We start from the raw sequence: 22,246 nt of genomic DNA, 5'->3' as shown, positions 1-22,246 counted from the left end.
CCAGAATGCCTTGCAGATAGCCATGAAATGCTATAGCGCTGGGGTAGGGAACCTTGGCTCTCCAGCTGTTGCAAAACTACAACTCCCATCATGCCTGGACAGCCAAAGCTAACGCTTTGGCTGTCCAGGCATGATGGGAGTTGTAGTTTTGCAACAGCTGGAGAGCCAAGGTTCCCTACCCCTGCGCTATAGCATATGAAAGCTCAGCTCTTATCGGTTGCTATAGGCAACAAAGTTTCCTATATATTACTCCCCCTTATTGGTAATGGAGTCCCTCTCCCACCTCTGGTTACACTGGAGGCCCTGACCCCTAGGCTCACGTGACACACTGTACCCCCGCCCCCTGCAGTCCTCCAAGCTCCCAGCAGCCCGCGCTCCCGCATCCCGGCATGCATTGCGCTCCGCCTCTCCTGCTCTCGCTGGCTTTGGGACTCCCTCACTGTAGGAAGATGGCGGCGGAGCGGCAGTCGGGAGCGATGATGGAGGAGAATAAGGAGAACGAGCGGCCGGGAGCCGGGGGGAAGTCGGCGGCGCTGGGAGACACGCTGGGGCTGGAGAGTATCCTGGTACCGGAGAGTGAGCTGTGGGGCCGGGGGCGGCGGGAGGAGGAGGAGGAGGAGGAGGAGGCTGCAGGGGCTGAAGGCTGACGTGTCAGTACCGGCTGTGTCCGGGGGTCCCGGGAGCGCTGCCAGCCACCACCCCGGGGGGCGCTGTATCAGCTGTACCGGTCACCATGGATCTTATAGCAGCAGGGCCATGTAAAGGGCTAGTCCCACTGATCCTGTCTGCAGCCTCCTCACCTGCTCAGCAGCGCCCCCCAGCTACCTGGTGAGGCCAGGATCTGCAGTACTCATTGTTTACTTAAAGGGATATTCTAGGAAATATGAACTTTCCCCTCTGGCTTCTGTATTAGGAATAGAGCCACGGGTACGGCACATGATCCGCGTCTTTAAAGGGGTTATCCAGCGCTACAAAAACATGGCCACCTTTCCCCCCCTCTCTTGTCTCCAGGTAAGGTGCGGTTTGCAATTAAGCTCCATTTACTTCAATGGAACTGAGTTTCAAACCCCACCCAATCAGGAGACAAGAGCGGGGAAAGTGGCCATGTTTTTGTAGCGCTGGATAACCCCTTTAATTTCTATGGAGTGATGCAAATTTCTGTCTGCTCCATAGGAATGAATAGAGCCACAGGTGATGTGCCGTTACCATGGATCTATTCATAATACAGAAGCCGGGGGGAGAAAGTTAACATTTCCTGGAATACCCCTTTAAGTAAACAACGAGTACTGTGGATCCTGGGCTCACCAGGTAGCTGGGTAGCGGAGGTGAAGAGGCTGCAGACAGGATCAATGGGACTAGCCCTTTAAATGGCCCTGCTGATATAGAGATTGGCGGGGGGGGGTTGCAGAGGTCGGACCCCCGTGATATCTTACATTTTCCTTATTCTGAGGATAAAGGAAGAGTTAATATTTCCTGGAATACCCCTTTAAATGAAGCCGAATCTGCTGTGTGGCTCCTTTATTCCTAGGATCTGGCGGGTTGGGATATATCTAGTTCAGTAGTACCGTAACTTACTGAAAAACACCCCAGCTCTATTGACTTCAATGGAACCATGCCGCAATACCATGCACAAGCTGAGGACATGAGTGGTGCTGTTTCTTGGAGAAAGTGGCCATGCTTTCTTAAAGGGGTACTCCGGCCTGGGGGCTTTTTTTTTTTTTTATATGGCCAGGGAGGAGGTGGCTGAGGGCAATGACATCCACTCACTTCCCCGGTTCCAGCGTTGGGTCTCGTATCGCGGCACTCCGGTCACCGCTGCCCGGCCGCGGCCGTTGGGATCCCGCCTCTGTTACTGACAGGCTGAGTGGACTTGAAACGCCGCGTCTCAAGCCCGCGTCAGACACCAGGAAGGGACCGAAGCGCCATGATATGGGACCTGAATGTGAGTGGACGTCGTTGCCCTTAGCCACCTTCTCCCTGGCCATATAAAAAAAAAAAAAAAAGACCCCAGGCCGGAGTACCCCTTTAATCCTGGGTAATTCCTTTAAGCAGGCTGTATACAGCAGATGAAAGTGGGATCATTTTGGCCCACCATTATGTAGGATCACTTAGTCTTGAAGGGGTATTCCCATCTGAAGACGTGATCCATTGCCCACTGGATAAGGGATAACAAGCTGATCTGTGGGACCTCTCACCAATCCCAGCAATGGGGACAAATTTGTCACAAAAATAAAAAAAGTAAATGAATGAATTGTACATGTATAGTGTTCAGCAATGTGCAGTGGCCCTATAGAGAATGAATGGAGCGCTGTCCAGGAACACACAGTGAGCAACATTCATTCCAGGGATCCAGATCCCCACTGCTTGTTATCTCCTATCCTGGGGGCAGGGAATAACTTTAGATTGCGATACCACTTTAAAGGTTTTAAGGAATTTGGAAGGGTTTGTAAACTGGGTTAGGCCTGCTTTAATAAAAAAATGTACATATAATTTGTTCTCATTGCCATTCTCACAGTGACTTTGTCTATGCTGAAATCTACATCACCAGACTCTCTTAACCTGTAGGAAATGCCCACTTAGCCAGTCTTTGGCTACAATGGAGACCTGCAGCGACCACTGATTGGTAGGGCGGGCATCTCTTGGACCAGATATGGTGATGAGTGGGCATGCGGGCCTTGTCAGTATGGAAGTTGGGGGCACCAGGTAGATAGGTGCTTCAGGAACCATATAGGTTAAAGGAGTATCACCCAGGATATACTACCTACCACACCCAGATGGTCAGCTGTTTTTAGGCGACCAATAAAAAGCAATTCCAGTGATTATGCCTATGCATCCTGTTTTTAGTCCTAGGAGTTTGTGTGAACCTAGTGGACATGTCCTTCCTTTCTATAGCTATGGATATGCTGATATTCTTCAGCATTACTGAGCTGCTGATACCAGGTAATACCAAGTAGGGGACCTGCAAATGATTTTCTCTCAGTAGCCAAAAGCAATATACAGTATAATAAAGCAATGTATACTTCACATTACATTGTCCTAATACTCTCAGCCAAGGGGCTATAAAGTGGAGGTCCTCATAAAAACTATGACACTGTACACGGGCAAAGTCTTTCTCTCTATTCCTTTTCCTTAACTCGCCTTAAAGTCCTGCAAATTATTAAGGAATCACAACAGCAGCATGGGATGCGTCATGGAGACTTCCAGAGATACAGGTGAGAACATGTCCTCACGGTGCGGCAGAGATCTGCCATGATACGCAAGGTTTTTGAGCTATTCTAAATCTGTTATTTAAGGGTATTCCAGACCCAGAAAATAAAATCAGAAACTGTATATATAGAACTATACTCACTTGCCCCCATTCCCCCACAGCTGCTGTTGCAGTGAATATAGCTGAGTATAGTTTTTTGTTTTGTTTTTTTATAATCTTTTCCCCAAAATTTTTCTAGGGCTGGAATACCCGTTTTAAGTCAATCTGTCATCTGCAATTTACATTCTAAATGGCTGACACCTGTTAAATAATTGTCGGATAAAGGAGACATATGGTACCTCTCGTAGAGTTGTCTGCACAAGCAGATATCTTAAATGTAACATATGTCTCCTTGACCTAACAGCTATCAAACATTATCAGCAGTATGGAACTTGTATTACAGCTGACAGATTCCCTTTAAGAATAACTGTTTACAGCTATACAGACATCTGCTACATTATAATCTTCCCCTATCAGGAAAATGTGAAATTAAAGGGTTTATCCAGTTTTTATATATTGCTGCTATCTTGGTAAACATGTTAATCTTACCTCTCTGTGCTCCCCCGCTGTCCCCATGCAGCCTTTCTGTTGTCTCCAGCTGACTGCAGCTCCACTACTTCAGAGACAAACTCGTCTCAGGAGTGATAGCCGGCTTAGCAAATCACTTGCTGTGGCGCAGTCCCATCTCAGCCAGTGATTGGCTGAGCAAGCTGTTACTTCCGAGATGAGTTTGTCTATGAAGTAGCAGAGCTGCAGTCAGTGGGGGACACTGGGGGGAGCGCAGAGAGGGAAGCATAACATGTTCATCAAGAGTGCAGGAATATATAAAAACTTTTTAAACACTGGAAACCCCTTTAATGGTTGAAAAAGAGAAGATATTTTATACAGATTTACTTACTGGACACAAAATAAAGGGTTTGTCTTCCTGTGGTGTGCCTAAAGCTGCTGTGGGGGAAATATCTAGGCAGAAGCAACTTCCCCAGGGATAACAGCTGAGTGCTAGGCTATATGCCAAACATATAGCAATAAGCAGGCGTGCATAAACCACCTGATATGGGAAGACCTATCATATGGATAAGAGAGGCATCGTAAGAAGAATTGGGAAACCAGCAAGATTGTTAAATGTGCAAAAGAAATAAAATCCTAAAAGTTACTAAAGATTTTATGGTTTTTTTTCCCCTCCATTATTCCTAGGGGCTACTGTTCCCGTCGCTTGAGACGTCTGAGAAAAACCCTCAGTTTTAAGATGGGAAACAGACATAAATTTACAGGGAAGAAAGTGACCGTTGACATGCTGTCTGATAATAGGTTTGTCACCTCTGTTTCTGATATTAATACCCTGTTAGGCCATGTTCACACAATGTAAGTTCCGTACTAATCACGGCCATTGTTGCAACGGCCTTGATTGGTATGGAACTTACGTAGTGCTTGAGGGCTGAGGGAATCCCGGCCGGAGTGTATACACATGGTATACACTGTGTCCGGGATCCCTAGCGGTGCTGTAGAAAACTGACGTCTGTTTTCTGTGGCTGCTATTTATTGAGTAGCAACCGCAGAAAACCCTGTCAGTGCACACTGTGGAGCGAGCAGATCCGGCCGCACGCTTCATAGTGTGCAATGGGGAGTTTTGATGCTCTCGTATCAAAACTCAGCGGCGCAAAAGATCCTCTTTTCTGAGATCGGCTAGTCTCATACCAAATGTGAACATAATAATAATAATAATTTTTATTTATATAGCGCCAACAGATTCCGCAGCACTTTACAATTCTGGGGGTACATACATAGACAAAAAATAGACATTACAGAGATCTACATATAATTATCCATACATGAGGAGTTCTGTCCCTGCTTGCATTCATCAGCTTACACACTATCAGGAGAGGGTGCAAGACAGAATGGCAGAGGGGCAAAGTGCTTCATTGTTCTTATGGTCCGGCCATCATTATAAATAAGGCAGTGCAGGTAAGGGTGGGTGAACCTGTCACCAGCCAATGCCTGCGTGCACAGGGCTAGGTGTGTGTGTGTGTGTGTGTGTGTGTGTGTGTGTGCGCGCGCGCGCGGTGGAGGTAGGTGTGTGTGGGGGGGGGGGGGGGGGAGGTTGAGGGTAGCAGTCACAATTAGGGAACCTGGTAAGCCTGCTTGAATAGATGAGTTTTGAGGGCACGTTTGAAACTTTTGGAGGTGAGTCTGACAGTCTTGGGTAATGCATTCCATAGAACTGGTGCAGCTTGCTTTATAGTGTATGCGCAGATACAGTGATACTTCATATGTCAGTGTGTACTTGTGCTCATTGGAGTAAAGGCAATAAGCTGAGCTAAGCCCATAGCCACTTCAGAGACAGATCATAGACTTGTCTATTCTCTCTTGTTTTGTCCATTCTGAGCAGTTCTGCAATGTGGTTGGTTTCTTTCAGGTATCTCCTTCTCATCTTGATGGATGCGGAGAGAGCTTGGAGTTACGCCATGCAGCTTAAAATGGAGGCTAATACAGAACCTCGTAAACGGTTTCACTTGCTCTCCCGGCTGCGAAAGGCAGTAAAGCACGGCGAGGAGCTGGAGCGACTGTGCGAAAGTGATCGCGTTGATGCAAAGACAAAGCTGGAAGCTCAGGTACTACCACATGGTGCAGCAGGGTAGTTAACCTGGTAATGTAGCCAAAATCCACCTAAGGCTTTGGCTGCACTGTGGGTATTTTGTGCTGCCTGCTGGTGCGCGTTTTGAGCAAAGTCGCAAGCGAGTCACAGTCACCCACGACTTGCTTTGAGTTCTTTGGTGATAAATTGCATGCGACTTGTAGCTAAAAAATTGCTAAATTAAAATGAATCAAGGAGAGGAGAATTTGTGTATTTTGAGATGTAAAAAGTAGAGATGAGCGAACCTGGAGCATGCTCGAGTCCATCCAAACCCGATCATTCGGCATTTGATTCGCGGTCGCTGCTGAAGTTGGATAAAGCCCTAAGGCTATGTGGAAATCATGTATATAGTCATTGGCTGTATCCAAGTTCTCCAGACAACCTTAGAGCTTTATCCAAGTTCAGCAGCCCCCGCTAATCAAATGCCGATCTTTCATCTCTAGTAAAAAGTCTTTTGGGGGTTATTTAAAATCTCAGAAAAAAAACAGCCCAAAACCTAATGTGAACATCTATAGCCTTAAGGCCCTTTTACACAGAACAATATTCTGCTGAATCGGGCGGATTCAGCAGATTATTGCTCCATGTAATAAAGACAACTATCAGCCGAAGGAATGATCATCACCTGATCCTTGTCCTTTAAACATTACTTAAAAATTATTAACTGTGCAGACTTCCCGGGGTCCTTAAAGGGGTTATCCAGCGTTACAAAAACATGGCCACTTTTCCCCTTCTCTTGTCTCCAGATTGGGTGGGGTTTTAAACTCAGTTCCATTAAAGTAAATGGAGCTTAATTGCAAACAACAACTGAACTGGAGACAAGAGAGGGGGGGGGAAAAGTGGCCATGTTTTTGTAGCGCTCGATAACCCCTTTAAAGCTTCTCCCCGCAGCCAGTGCCGGCACTTCTGAGACAGCCTGTCACTTTAGAGACCGGCTCAAAGGTGCCAGCAGCAGCTACTGAAAATAGGCAGAAGCTAGAAGGACACCAGGGGCACGGACAGGTAATTCTAAAGTTTACTATTTGGCACTTTTAAGGCAAGGGCTGCACGTATATCTCTAATGATATATATATAAATATATATATATATATATATAAATATATATATATATATATATATATATATATATATATATATTTCAATGTGTATATATATTTATATATAATATATTATATAAAATATATATACACACACACAGCCTGATTTAGCAGATTGGCTTACTTAAGTCATTAAGCCATGTAATGTGGCCCTTAAGCCTTAGATATATGACATTTCTTCCCTTTCTCTACAGGCCTATAGCGCTTACCTTAATGGTATGCTCCAGTTTGAGCAGCAACAGTGGCAAGAAGCTATGAAAGCATTCAACAAGTGCAAGTAAGTACGGCAAAGATCTATGTGCTTGGCGTAGAGCAGACAGAACCAATGACACTCAGCTAGTTATTCTATCTACTCAGAACCATCTATGAAAAGTTGGCCAGTGCTTTCACGGAGGAGCAGGCTGTGCTGTACAACCAAAGAGTAGATGAGATATCGCCAAATATTCGCTATTGTGCCTACAACATTGGTAAGAAAAGTTTTACATCTATGATTCCATTAGGATACCATTGGTTCCTTCCCATTCTATTCCTTCTCTTTGCTATTGAGTCATACTGAGTGGTTACATGATGATCTCTGTATGTTTTAGGGGATAAGACGGCTATAAACGAGTTAATGCAGATGAGACTCCGTGGAGGAGGTGCTGAAGGGCTGCTGGCAGAGAAGCTGGAGGTACAACGCTTTTTGATCATCTTTTATAAAAATAAAAATAAATAATTTCTATACATTCTATTGGAATATATTTTGAGATTGTGTTGTATAAAAGCTGGTAGTAAATAGCAGTCAGGCAGGTCGGTGTTATTCCAAGAGCGATTGGCACATCACTTTCTTTTAGTCCCAAGTAATATGATCTTGTATATCCAATTAAAAAAAGTAAGATGTTTAAAGCTTTTTACTAGCTTAGTGTATGTAATGGCTGATGTGTGTGTATGTGCTGAAGGACAAGTTGTATTATGAAGACAGACCCTTGTACATATGCTACAGAAAGACACTTCTCTCCTTTCTCAAGCGGTTCTTTTACTCATAGTAAATGGTTGGCTAGCTGTGGCCTGTCCCAGAAAAATCAGCTCTTTGCCAAGTGCTTGTAGTGAGATTTCTGATGAAACAATCCTGTTAAGGGTAGGTTCACATGTGCAGATTTTGACCTCCCTATTAATCGCCTCATGTCCACATATATATATATATATATATATATATATATATCTTCCTACTGCTGCTGCCCCTCTTGCAGTAGGAATATGTCTATATGTTCCTGACTGAGAAGAGGTTTTGATTCGAGTAGCCCCTCACACATAAGGGGCCCAGGAGCCGGGCATAATAAAAGGCAGCAGAGATCATGGAGCTGCCTATCATTAAATAATGCGATCTATAGCGATTATGGCGTTTCAGGGAGTCAATGACAGGAGATGTATGTACCGAGCTGGGGGGGGGGGGGGTCGAGGTACATTACCAGGTCTGTGCTCCAGCTTGCTTCAAGGGCTCCTGGCGCTCAGCCAATCAGTGCGCTGTGGCGCAGGCAAGGCATAATATGCTTTTTTAGGAATGGAGAGTATATGAAGGTTTGATATAGCCATCAAACATGTGGTCCTCCAGCTGTTGCCAAACTACAATTCCCATCACCCCTTGACAGCTTACTCTTTGGCTGTCCAGGCATGATTGGATCTGTAGTTTTGCAAACCATTACAAAATGATGCCATGTCCTAGAGATGTAAAGTAAGAAGTACTCTTGGAATGAAGAATTGCAGGATGCATGAATGAGCGATTCTTTCTCTTCTTTCTCCTGTGAAATTTTTGTCTCCTTATGCCCATTTTCCTACAGACGCTAATCTCACAGACAAGGGCAAAACAAGCTGCTACCATGAGTGAGGTGGAGTGGCGGGGGCGCACCATTCCTGTCAAAATTGATAAGGTGCGGATTTTCCTTCTTGGGCTGGCGGACACAGAAGCTGCAATATCACAGGTAAGGACAGCATAGAAAAAAAAAATATATATATATATATATATTTTTTTTTTTTTAAAGAAAAGGTAAAATATTTGTAGACTTACTAATATGATGATGGCAATCTTTGGCTGCATGACCTATGTCATGGCCGAAATCACCTTGTAGCACTAGCCTTGACTCCACCCTTTGTGGCTTTACTTTGATGTACTGGTAAGTGGTTTTGAGCCATTACTTACCTTATATAACACTGCTGCTTTTTTTTATAACGTGCTTTGAAAGCACTTGATCCTTTTAAATCATCTACCCACAGACCATTTGAGCTTAGCTGAGTAGTGGGTGTGACGGCAGACTCTCTGAAGAAGTGTCATGACTGAATAGCCATTCACATCCATTCTCCTAAGCAAGCTGCTGCTTGTAACCTAACCGAATCGGTACATCTGGCAGTGCTGCTTTGTCTATTCTGTAATTCCACAAAGTGTGGTTAAACCTCTTTAAAATGATTGTTATTGTGTCATTTACAGTGCACAGTGATTGTCCTAAAACAATAGCGAAGCTACAGTTTTCCACCTCTTACCAAAGAAAAAAAACAAAAGAAAAATTAAACAGTAATTATATGTACCCAAAAATGGTGCCATTAAAGGTTTACTCCAGCAAAAACATTTTTCTTGGTGTAATTTCCAGTCGAGAGCAGGAGAGGTTTTCTATAGGGAATTGCTACTACTTTGGACAGTTCCTGACATGGACAGAGGTGGCAGCAGAGAGCACTGTGTCAGACTGGAAAGAATACACCGCTTCCTGCAGGGCATACAGTAGCTGATAAGTACTGGAAGATTGGAGATTTATTTTTTTTTAATAGAGGTAAATTACAAATCTCTGGCACTACTTGACACAAGTTGATTTGAAAGAAATCATCTTTTGCTGGAGTACCGCTTTAAAAATACAACTAATCCTACTAAATACAAAGGTATGAAACAAAAAAAGGCCCTATTTATGTGAATAAATGGACTGAGAGTGCAGCAAGTTGTTGGGTGCAAGCGCTTTTTTTTTGCTACTTGCTGCATCATGAAATAAAAAAGGTTGCTGCATCAATAAGTAACTGAACCATGCTCTGTCCTTATAGTGATATAGAGCTTTAGAGCAGATCAAACTTATAATTTTTCCCATGGACCCCAAAGGTGACTTCCTGGCCATCTCCAGTCTGTTAGCGCCCACAGAGACAAAACTTTTGTACATACATAAAGGTCCTAAGGGACCTATTACACCAAGAGATATCTGACTTTGTTTTGTCTGATTTTTATTTTTTTTAGCCAAAACCAGGTATGGATTTAAAAAGAGGAGAAATCTCAGTCTTTCCTTTATGATCTGTTGTCTGTTTATAGTCCATTCCTGGCTTTGGCTCTGTCAGATAATCTGTTGGTGTAATAGGGCCCTAAGGGCTTATTCACACAATCCGTCAATTTGTACACGTCCGTAATTACGGACAAATTTAGGGCCCATTGATTTCTATTGGGCTATTTACACTGTCCGTAGTTTATGGATCTGCAATCTGTTCTGCAAAAATATAGAACATGTCCTAGTGTGGGACAACTGTCCAATAGAAATCTCAGCAGTAAATACAGATCACCTTAATTTAACTATCACCTTCCCATTGTTTAGTGGATATATGTATGTATGTGTGTATATATGTGTATATATATATAATATTATTCCCATAAATCTGCTTAGTGCTGCATTGCATTTCTAAGCCACTTAGCCCCAGGTATCTGCTCCGGTTTAATCGCACTAATCATTGGAGAGTGCAATCTGCTTTGTTTACTGATCTCTAGAATACGGTCACATAGTAAAATAAAATAAAAAAAAGAAAAACACAGATTTATATAGAAATCCATTAACTGTGGAATGTGGCTGCTCTCTGATGTGAATTAAAACCTCTGTCTCTGAACAAGTCATTGCGTAGAAGTGCACACATTAGGGAAGGGTACAGAACCACTTCAATAATTATTTTTCTCTTGTGGATGATGGATATTTTTATAGCTGAAAGCTTAGATGTCTTATCCATGGATCACTCCTATTTATAAAGCTACGTGTGAATGCTTCCCGTCCTCCATTGCTTCCAGTACCACTCTACATGTACGACTCCAACATACCAAGTGATCCTTGTGCAGATGTAAGACCTGCACTACTACTCAGGGACAGAATCCATATAGGTAGAGAGCTCTATTGGTTGTGCAGGGTGGGATTAGCTTAACTTCTAGTAGTGATACTGTCCTGGTAGAGCTTAAAAGCAAAATCCTGATGAAGGTGCTGATTCAGAACTGAACTCGTGACTATTAAAGGACAATACTTTATTGTATTTTCTAGTTAAAGGGGATGGCACAGCCTTCTGTTCCTGCTTGCTTACTAATTTTCTTTGCACATCTCAGAAGTATACCTTCCCAGACAGGAGGAGTAAGGGTCCTATTACACGGGCCGATGAAGGCCCGATCAATATTGTAAGTGATTTGCAATTTGCTAGATCGTTTACTTGGCCTATTACATGGCGCGATAATCGTTTAGTAAGAGCTGCACAGACATCGTTAGTGATGTCCGTGCAGCCTTTTCCCCAAACAGTTTAGATTATCCGTCCACACTTCCAGTGTTCTCCTGCCCTCTGCTTCCTCACCGGTCACCGCAGCTTCAGAACAGCTTGTCTGAGCCAACGACCACTCAGCCAATTGCTGGCTAAGGGTCCATTTAAACAGAAAGATTATCTGCCAAAGATTTGAAGCCAAAGCCAGGAATGTATTTGAAAATAGGAGAAATCTCAGTCTTTCCTTTATGACCTGATCTCTGTTTATAGTCTGTTTCTGGCTTTGGCTTCAAATCTTTGGCAGATAATCTGTCAAATAATCTTTCTGTGTAAATGGACCCTACCGCTGTGGCCAGGAATTTATTTTGAAAAGAAGTCTTAGCCTTTCCTTAATAAATTTTTGGATTTGGATTGGATACAGCCCACCTAGCTATGAAAAGTAGTTGAAAAGTTTCTTGCAGAATTTGGTCAGTTGACTTTTTGGTGGATTTACATGAAGCTTACCACTTTAGAAAAGTAGGTGGAACGTGGTGTATATGGAGCACGGTGGCAAGTAAAATGAACTTTTAGTAAGCCCAACTGGGTAAACCGGAAACAGTATTTTTATTATGAGTATTTCTTCAATCTGTTCACCAAGGGACAAAATTGAAGTAATCTTTCTTCCCCCCCCCCCCCCCTTTTTTTAGGCTGAAGACGAGGAGGCTAAGGAACGCTTGTTTGAGTCAGTGCTGAGCGAATGTAGAGACGCTATCCAGAGCGTGCGGGAGGAGCTGAAAACAGAACAAGTATGGTGCATTACTGTCTGATTTATTGTCTGATTTCACATTTAAGGACAAAGGGGGGATGGTTTAAGATCAGTTCTGTATGTTCTCTCACATTGCACACGCTGTGATTTCAGAGGCAGAGAGATACCGTCATGGATGGAGAAATGGGCAAAGTTTCCACCCTGCAATACTTGCACAGGTAGGTGTGTGTGTGTGGGGGGGGGTGTTCATCATCAGATAGGGTAGTTGTGTTTTTATAAGAGCATTTTCTGTATGGGAGGAGAGCTGTACAAGAAAGAAGCCCGTCCTCCACTGCTCGACATCATATAAAATAAGAGATAGCAGAGAACTAAGAACATCATATTAATGTTTTTTTAATAACCCTTGGTGGCATCTTAAATAGTGCACTGTGCATTCATAAAGTATTACTGATTCTTTATATCTGTAATGGTATTCTCTTAACTCTCATAACAATTATTAAAAAACATTTGACTTGTCACACACACACACATCAAACGTTTTGATGGATTGGGACCTGGGTCTTTAGATACTGATAGAACCAAGAGAAGCACATTACAAGGAACTATAATCGGCCGATTATCGCTCTGTGTATTAAGGACAACAATCAGCCGATGACAACGGTCATTAGATGAACGCACCTTTAGGTCTGGACCTAAAACTATTGGCCGCCTACCCCTTATCACTACGAGTAATAGCAATGCAAGGCTGGCGGCTGATGATTGAATAAACAGTTATACATTACCTCTTTACACTCCTGGTCTTACCTCTCCACGTGGCAGTCCCGGCCATTGATTGGGTGAGTGGCCTGTCAGCTCAGACAGGCCGCTCTGAAGCTGCAGCCGTGGCGCCGGGAGTGAGCGCAGAGGACAGGAAAAGACAGGGAGCAAGGTATTTTATAACTGTTTAGTTCAAGGGCTGCACAGTTAACAGTTTAAGGCAAGGGCTGCATGGACATCGCTAACTATGTCCGTGCAGCCCTTGCTAAGCAATGTAATAGGCCCAGTAAACGAGCTTTATCTAGCAATCATTGGGGGTCTGAATACCTAGACCCCTAGCGAACAAAACTTTTGACATGTCTGTTACAGTAGTGCTTTAAGGAATTCCCACGAAAAGAGGAAAGTCTTATCTATAGACATTTGATTGACAACAGTTTCTACAGTTTCCATAAGTCATCAGAGGATGCCACCTTCAGTAGAACTAGAAGGACTGTGATGGGGATTCAATGTGTTGTTTATTTGCCACATGTAAGCAGCTGTCTAAATCTCTTCCCTTTGTAGTTACCTGTCCTACATTAAGCTTTCGACAGCCATTCAGCGTAATGAAAGTATGGCCAGTGCCCTGCAGAAGGCGCTGCTTCATCAACCTCATGCCGAGGAGGATGGCAAGAGGACCCCGCGACCCCAGGACCTCATTAGGCTTTATGATATCATCTTGCAGGTAATAAATGCTCCCGACAGTAACATTTTTATACACTAGTAACTGATGGTTCACAGGATCTTTTGAAGTGCTGACAACTCTACAACCCTGGTGCATACTCATGTATCAGGTCACAAACCCTGTGTCTAGACTTATCCTGCAGCCATGTGTTATACTACTGCTGATATAGATGGTTGTCTTATCCTTTCTCTTGCTGTTCGTATTGTAGAATCTGGCAGAGCTGACACAGCTACCTGGTATGGAGGAAGATCAGAGCTTCCAGAAGGAGATTGTCCTTAAGACGCTTGTGTACAAAGCATACAGGTATTTATGACATATATGCTCTAGTATTGAATGCCCTGTATATTCTACGTTAAAAAAAAAACTTTCTGAATGATAACATTTGGGTATTCCATATGTCACTGTAATCCACAACCACCCTCCCCTTGCAGGTGCTTCTTCATTGCTCAGTCCTATGTCCTGGTGAAGAAATGGAGTGAGGCCCTGGTACTGTATGACCGGGTGCTTAAATATGCAAAGGAAGTCCAAGCCCAGACTGGAACTAAAAAGAGCAACTTCAAGGTGAGTCATTTGACCCTTTCGGCTTACAGAAAACACAATACAATTATAAAGTGTCACTGTCGTGTACATTTTTTTTTTTTTCTTTCTTTTTGCAGAAATCAATAGTACAGGTGATTTTAAGAAACTTTTAATTGGGTTTATTAGCGAAAATGCATTTTTATCATGAAAAAGCAGTTTGAAGCTCTCCCCCCTGACTTTATTGTTCTCTTATGGAGAGGGGAGGGGTTGAGAGAGATGAGGCACCAATACAGGACAACAAAGAGTTAATTTACAGCTACATCACTTGGCTATCTTCTCTGAAGTCCGCCCTGACTTCTCTGATCTCTGAATACCGGCTTTCACACAGCTCTCACTGTGTAATCCTTTGTTCTCTGCTGGTGACTAATCTCCCCCCTACCCTCTCCACAGGGCTCAACTGATGTAAAAGAGTCGAGATTTCCTGATAATGAGCAGTGAATGCGAGAGGGGGGACCTGGGGAAAGTCTTTTTGAATGCAGATAATGGCATATTTGCCTAATAAACCTTATTACAAAGTTTTTTAAAATCGCCTGGACTATTGATTTCTGCAAAAAAAAAAAGAAAAGAAAATACAACAGTGACTCTTTAAGTATTTTTAATTCTCCATAATAGACAATGCATTATGTCTAGAGATGAGCGAACCGGGTTCGAGTCGATCCGAACCCGAATGTTCGGTATTTGATTAGCTGTGGCTGCTGAACTTGGATAAAGCTCTAAGGTTGTCTGGAAAACATGGATACAGCCAATGACTATATCCATGTTTTCCACATAGCCTTAGGGCTTTATCCAAGTTTAGCAGCCACAGAAATGCCGAGTTCGGGTTCGGATCGACTCAAGCATGCTCGAGGTTCGCTCATCTCTTAATTATGTCTAACATTTCCTCTCAGCCCTGCCCCCTTGTCAAGCAAGGCACAGATAAGGACTAAAACACAATGAATATAGTGCAGAGCATGAATGCCAGTGTTTGATACACACAGAGCCAGATATCTGCAGTATTTGGGATAGTAAATATGCTCCGATGTATTTTTGTGAGGACTGCAGCACATGAAGATACATTTGTGATTGCAGGACCTTCCCGATGTACAGGAGCTGATAAAGCAGGTGAACGCAGAGAAGTACTCCCTACAGGCTGCTGCTATTCTCGGTGAGTGACACTTAAGACCTTATGATCACTTGTCAATTTGCTTTTTTTATCATTTAGGATACTGTAGCCCCTCTTCACATGTCCACAGCTGTTTTACATTCAGGAAACACTGTAACATAGTAACATAGTAACATAGTAAATAAGGTTGAAAGAAGACAAGAGTCCATCAGGTTCAACCTAGGAAAATCCTACTGTGTTGATCCAGGAAGGCGAAAAACCCCTATGGGGCAGAAGACAAACGCCCCACCACAGGGAGAAACTCCCCCCCCCTCCCCCGACTGCAATGGCAACCAGAACAATCCCCGGATCAACGTATCACCAGAAATCTAATGCCCATAACTTGTAATATTATATTGTTCAAGAAAAGCATCCAGGCCTCCCTTGAACTTATTTACTGAATCAGCCATGACAACATCATGTGGCAGAGAGTTCCACAGTCTTACCGCTCGTACAGTAAAGAACCCGCGTCGATGCTGATGATGAAATCTTCTTTCCTCTAGACGTAGAGGATGCCCCCTTGTCATTGTTACAGACCTAGGAGTAAAAAGACCACTACAAAAATCTCTGTACTGTCCATTCATATATTTGTACATTGTGATCAGATCGCCCCTAAGACGTCTTTTTTCTAGCGTAAATAACCCCAAGCGTGATAACCTGTCCTGGTACTGTAACCCACCCATTCCCTTAATGACCTTTGTTGCCCTCCTCTGCACCCGCTCTAGGTCAGCTGTGTCCTTCTTATATACCGGTGCCCAAAACTGTACACAGTATTCCAAGTGTGGTCTGACCAGTGATTTATAAAGAGGCAAAACTATGTTCTCATCTTTAGCATCTATACCTCTTTTGATGCATCCCATTATTTTATTAGCCTTGGCAGCTGCTGCCTGGCACTGATCACTAAAGTTGAGTTTACTGTCCACCAATACCCCCAGGTCCTTTTCGGAAGTAGTTTTACCCAGTGTTTTATTATTTAGCACATAACTGTACTTATTATTTCTATGGCCCAAATGCATAACCTTACATTTATCCACATTAAACTTCATTTGCCATTTCTCCGCCCAAGCCTCTAGCTTCTCCAAATCCCTCTGTAATATGATATTATCCTCCTCTGTACTGATTACTTTACCCAGTTTAGTATCATCTGCAAAAATGGAGATTCTGCTCTGTAGCCCCTCTACAAGATCATTAATAAAAATATTAAAAAGAAGTGGACCCAACACTGACCCCTGTGGTACCCCACTAGTAACTAAAACCCAATCTGAATATGTTCCATCAATGACCACCCTCTGTTTTCTATCACACAACCAGTTACTTACCCATTTGCATACGTTTTCCCCGAGTCCCAGCATCCTCATTTTGTAGACCAACCTTTCATGCGGCACAGTATCAAATGCCTTTGAAAAGTCCAGATACACAACATCCACAGCCTCCCCCAGGTCCAGTCTATAACTTACCTCTTCATAGAAGCCGATCAGATTAGTCTGACAGGACCGATCCCTCATAAATCCATGCTGGTGCTGAGTCATAAGATTATTTTCATTAAGATACTCCAGTATAATGAGGAAGCCTTTCAGCTTCTGGAAACAATCAGTGTTTCCTGGCCGTAAAGACTGAAGAAAAAAAAAAAAAGAAAATAGTCGACTAGTAGAGGTATCAAGCTGCCATCGGCCTCAGGAGATTGACAGGGTCGGGAGCCAATAGACATCCATTTAAGGGAAACTATCAGTAGGTTAGATTATTCTAACCTGCTAATATCTCCTTATTGTGCACTGGGCACTGAGGATGAAGGTGTGTCTCTTACCTTTTATCCTCAGCACAGTTTCTGTTTATTTAGTATTTATATCCTCAGGCTAATTGGGCAGTTTGGAGAACTGGGGGCAGGACTACCTCCCCCAGATCACCAATCTGGCCCACCTGCTCGATTGTTGTTCATTAGGAGGGATTGGCTGGACAGGGCAGATTTGTACTTACGTCATAATAGCAGGTTAGAGATGTCTGAAGAGTATCTGTGATCAATAGAACCTTATGGGTCCAGAAATTCATCAGATTTCTTAAGTTTACTGGATGTGGGAAGAGGTCCTTAGATGTAAGCCAGACTTGCTGAACCCTTTTGGCTCATGGTATACACAGATTTGGGTGGTGTGTGTGTGTATATATAGCTGTACTGTATAGTTATGGATGTATAGAGATATAGGGGGAGATTTATCAAACATGGTGTAACGTGAAACTGGCTCAGTTGCCCTGACTAGCAGCCAATCAGATTCCACCTTTCATTCCTCACAGACTCTTTGGAAAATGAAAGGTGGAATCTGATTGGTTGCTAGGGGCAGCTGAGCCAATTCTACTTTACACCATGTTTGATAAATCTCCCCCATAGTGTATAAACATGTACTATCCCGACAGAGCTCTGACTAGTCACAGATGACTAATTGCCGCCCCTGTCCTTGCCTTGTGCGCCACAATAAAGCAGCGGTTTCTCCAATGTAACTCTACTGCTGCAGACGTGGCTGGTATTCTTGGGGAGCTGCACAGTAAATCTATAGTGTAGTGTGCGGCTGGGAACCATATCCGCACAATTGTACTTATTGGTTCCCTTTAAGATCATTTGCAAAGTAACTTCATTTAAAATTTTGTGTTAAAACAATAAAAAGTGACTGTGCGCTTAGCCCTGCTCCAGTGCCAGAAACTAGTGGCCATCTCTATTCACGTAGCAGCTACTTTGTAGTACATGTCACTCAGTTGGTGAGCAGCCGTCTCCTGACCCATCTCATTTTAAAGTCTTAACAGGCTTTTCTCCTGAACCTCACTGACTACATAGTAACACATTGGCAACTGCTCCCTCAAGCGAAATTACCTGCTTGTTGGGGGGTGATGGCAGCTCCTATGTAATACGGCCCCCATAATGAACAATTACAGTGTGGATCTCCAGAGTGTTTCTTTGACATTGTCACGGTTGTCATTTTTTTCCCTTTAGATACAACAGACACCACCGAGGAGGTTTCACTCTCTCAGACTAAGGAGAACAGGGTAAGCTGTCGTGCAGTCTCAGTCCCTTTCTTGAGATACTCCAGCTCTTCACAGTCACAGCTGAGGCCTATGCCTGGTCATCACTAGCATTATGTTGTCATGAACTGCCTGGGAGGCCACAGATAGTCACTTCATGTTGTCAACCAGCAGAGACCGTATATCCTGTACAGAGCGATGGTCATGGTCTAGGTTTTAGCTGTGACAATCGTGTAGGATCTCTGGATCCCATGTAGTACCTGCTATGGTATACAGCAAATTTCCTGATTCTTATTTTCTCTTTTCTTGCAGCCTCTCTTGGAACGTCTAGACAACTTCTGCCTTGACCCATCTCTCGTGACCAAACATGCCTGCCTAGTGCCCTTCCCCCCAGACTTCCATCCCATACCCTGCAAGCCACTCTTCTTTGATCTGGCCTTAAATCATGTTGCGCTGCCATCTCTGGAAGACAAGCTGGAGCAGAAGGCAAAGAGCGGATTGACGGGTATTATCAAAGGCATCTTTGGCTTCCGAAGTTAATGAGGTGGTTAATATACTGCTCAGCCACGTATTCTCTCCCCAGTGACTCCGATTCACTGAGGTGGAGTCTTGGTGTGAGCCGATATAGCCATTACTCAGTGTTCTATAGAGATCAATAAATTCTTTTAATTTATTGTGATAATGGTCCCCTGTGCATTGCTGAATATTAGATGAATTTGTTTGAAGTTTCCCAGCGGCTCCGTTTTTGGAGCAGGCAGGATATCATTTCCATTGTATAAGAGGCGGACCACTTCCCAAAACAGCAAAATAAATGATTATTTTAGTTCATCTCCTTGATGTTTGAGGAGCCTTTTATTGTCCCCATTCTAAATTTATACATTTTACGTTTAGAAGTACAAAGTAAAGTCTGTAAAGTCTTTTATTTTGTCCACTTCCAACCAAGAGAAATCTGCAAATCTCATATTTTCTTTTCAAAGCAAATAAGAAAAATAAATTACATTTGTTTTGGGATTATAAGTGTATTGTGTTTGGTAGTATGGGAGTGTGTGGATGCTGCTTGTGCAACTTCTTCGGCCTTTTGACATTTTCAACTTTTTGGTGTGAGTAGAAAGTGTTTAAAATGTACTCTATATGGACTGAGGGCCCCATTACACACAGCCATAATTTGCAGATTTGGTCATGTGTCTTTCCTTGAAAAAAGACAACCATCAGTCGAAGAAAAAAAATCAACAGCTAAAAGTGGTCTTTTAACTGAATTAGAAATAATCACCTGCTGGCCGTGCAACACTATGCATAATAGCAATGCGCAACCGACAGCTGATGCTAGGGTAAAGAAAAAGAATATACTTACCTGTCCAGGCTCTCCTGCTGGTGTCCTGCTGCCTTGTTTCTTTGTTCTTCACTCACCACAGTGGTCACTGGCTGTGGCGCTGTCCTGACTCGGCCAGTGATTGGCTGAGCGGCATGTCACTTCAGAGAGTGGAACACAGGAACAAGGCTGGAGGGTATGGGGGAGCCTGGACAGGTAACTACATCTCTATTATAAGCAAGGGCTGCACAGACATTACTAACGTACAATAGGTTCGATAAGCGCTCACTCACAGTGTGGGGTAAAGATGTGTTACACAATCTTAAGGGTACTTTTACACAGACAGATTTATCTGACAGATTTTTGAAGCCAAAGCCAGGAACAGACTATAAACAGGGAACAGGTCATAAAGGAAAGGCTAAGATTTCTCCTTTTTTCAAATCCATTCCTTGCTTTGACTTAAAAAATCTGTCAGATAAATCTGTCTGTGTAAACGCGCCACTTCATCATTGAATTCCGTTTTTTTTTTTTTGGTCCCATTACCACAAATGTAACATTTGTAAAAGAATGGATTGTTCTAAAGAGATAACTGAATGCCAGTGTGGTCCTCCATCCTTTCCCTTCTAGATCTTCCATCTTTCCATCTCATATCTCCTAATGGATTTTTAATCTTTACTTAAAGCGACTCTGTACCCACAATCTTTCCCCCCCAAACCACTTGTACCTTCGGATAGCTGCTTTTAATCCAAGATCTGTCCTGGGGTCCGTTCGGCAGGTGATGCAGTTATTCCCCTAAAAACCACTTTTAATCCTGCACCACTGTGTCTAACGGCCGGGGGCTTAGATTTGTATATGCATTAGGTTGGCACCACCTCTCCGTCCTTCCTCCCCACCCTGGAATGATCCAGGAACATTTACTGCTGTTTGAGCTTTGCACAGGTGTCTTAACGATCCAGCCCATGTTCATTATGCACACAGGTGGGGAATAGGAGACAATCTGCCTGGAGCATTCCTAATGAGGAGGAGGGTGGGGAGGAAGGACAGAGAGGGTGTGTCAGCCTAAGGGTCTGTTCACACGTACAGACTCGCTACGTAAAACTCGCACAGAACTCGCATGAAAGTAGCTGCGTTTTTGTGGTGTTGAACTTGCCTGTGAAAATCAAAACTCGCATGTAAAAATTGCAACAAACACGCAGCGAGAATACACCTACATTGACTTGATAGCAATCAGTATCGCTGTGAATTTATGTGAGAAACTCACAGCGATAAATACGCAGCGAGTCTGTACGTGTGAACAGACCCTAATGCATATATACAAATGTAAGCCCCGGCCGTTAGACACAGCGCTGCAGGATTAAAAGTTGTTTTTAGGGGAATAACTGCATCCCCTGCCGAATGGACCCCAGAAAAAGATCTTGGATTAAAAGCAGCTATCTGACGGTACAAGCGGTTTGGGTGGTCAGATTGTGGGTACAGAGTCGCTTTAAAAGTCAAGTTTCACACATACTGTGGAGACACACAATGGGAGGAGATATTCACTAATACTGAGTGTAAACTAATGGTGCATTTACACAGACAGATTTATCTGACAGATCTTTGAAGCCAAAGCCAGGAACAGACTATAAACAGGGATTAGGTCATAAAGGAAAGACTGGGATCTATCCTTTTTTTCAAATCCATTCTTGGCTTTGGCTTCATAGATCTGTCAGATAAATCTGTGTAAACGCACCCCCTGAGGCTATGTTCACACTACGTATATGTCCGGCCGCATATTTTTCGTGGCCGGACGTATACATGTAAAACTCCGGCTGGGATTTACACAAGTTGCGGCCGGCTACGTACGGTCCGCTAACTCACGCCGTAAAGTATGTACGCTTCCCGAGCGGCGTATGTAGCGATCTGACAGCGGTATTTTACTGGGATACCTTCGGCTAGCCCCGGACACCCCACAGAACCTTTTGGATCGGCAAATCAAAGTGTAAAAAAGAAGAAATCACCACTCCGTACGGGACCGCATGTTAGGCTACGGGCGTAAGTTACAGCATTTCCGTCCCGAAACAATGGTCTGGTTCATTTTCTTACAGCGCCGCATACGATCCGGGCGTAAGTTCTTACGTAGTGTTTCCATTGTACGCAAACTACGTAAATCTCTGGCCGCTTATTCACGGAGCGCGCTACGGCCGGAAACTTACGTAGTGTGAACATAGCCTTAGACTAGTCAATCTAACAAGGCGCCAGATGTGCCTTAAACCATCAGAAGTTTTACTCTGTCTAGTCTAGGTTTGCCCCATCTATTAGTTTGTGTAGTTTTAGGCCAAAAAGAAGCACATTTTTTGAGGGACAACTAATCTGTTCCACCTTTCCAGTAAGCTACTTTTCCTTGGTAAGTGTGGTGACAAATGTGTCTAAAACCTCATTGAAACGTAGCAGAAGTCATGGAAGCAAGTTTTTTTTTCTTTGTAAATTGCACCAGAGTTTTGATGCAGGCAGTTTTCTTTCTTTCTCCC

The 22,246-nt window shown here is 43.5% G+C and overlaps 1 protein-coding gene across 1 annotated transcript; it reads left to right on the top strand.

Annotated features, from left to right (window-relative positions):
- Positions 1 to 422: 422 nt before the first annotated feature.
- SRP68 (signal recognition particle 68) lies at positions 423 to 19,447 on the top strand. The gene is made up of 16 exons (XM_069952716.1): positions 423 to 558; positions 3,146 to 3,212; positions 4,442 to 4,555; positions 5,661 to 5,856; positions 7,168 to 7,250; positions 7,331 to 7,440; positions 7,561 to 7,643; positions 8,791 to 8,931; positions 12,169 to 12,267; positions 12,381 to 12,445; positions 13,545 to 13,704; positions 13,913 to 14,007; positions 14,136 to 14,265; positions 15,352 to 15,427; positions 18,402 to 18,454; positions 18,743 to 19,447. Exons 1-16 carry the CDS (start codon positions 450 to 452, stop codon positions 18,968 to 18,970), a joined length of 1,809 nt encoding a protein of 602 aa, XP_069808817.1. The 5' UTR covers positions 423 to 449; the 3' UTR covers positions 18,971 to 19,447.
- The last annotated feature ends 2,799 nt before the right edge of the window (positions 19,448 to 22,246 follow it).

The sequence above is a fragment of the Dendropsophus ebraccatus genome, chromosome 14, assembly GCF_027789765.1.
Source record: "Dendropsophus ebraccatus isolate aDenEbr1 chromosome 14, aDenEbr1.pat, whole genome shotgun sequence".
Taxonomy (NCBI): Eukaryota; Metazoa; Chordata; class Amphibia; order Anura; family Hylidae; genus Dendropsophus; species Dendropsophus ebraccatus.
Note: the sequence above shows the minus strand (reverse complement) of the source record. Positions and strands in the feature narration are given on the sequence as shown.

Bases quoted from the DNA above. Each gene is read 5' to 3' on its own strand.
- SRP68 (XM_069952716.1), top strand. From the start codon at position 450: ATGGCGGCGGAGCGGCAGTCGGGAGCGATGATGGAGGAGAATAAGGAG. The intron at 7,644-8,790 runs GTACAACGCTTT...ATTTTCCTACAG, and splicing joins TGCTGGCAGAGAAGCTGGAG to ACGCTAATCTCACAGACAAG. The intron at 14,266-15,351 runs GTGAGTCATTTG...TTGTGATTGCAG, and splicing joins CTAAAAAGAGCAACTTCAAG to GACCTTCCCGATGTACAGGA.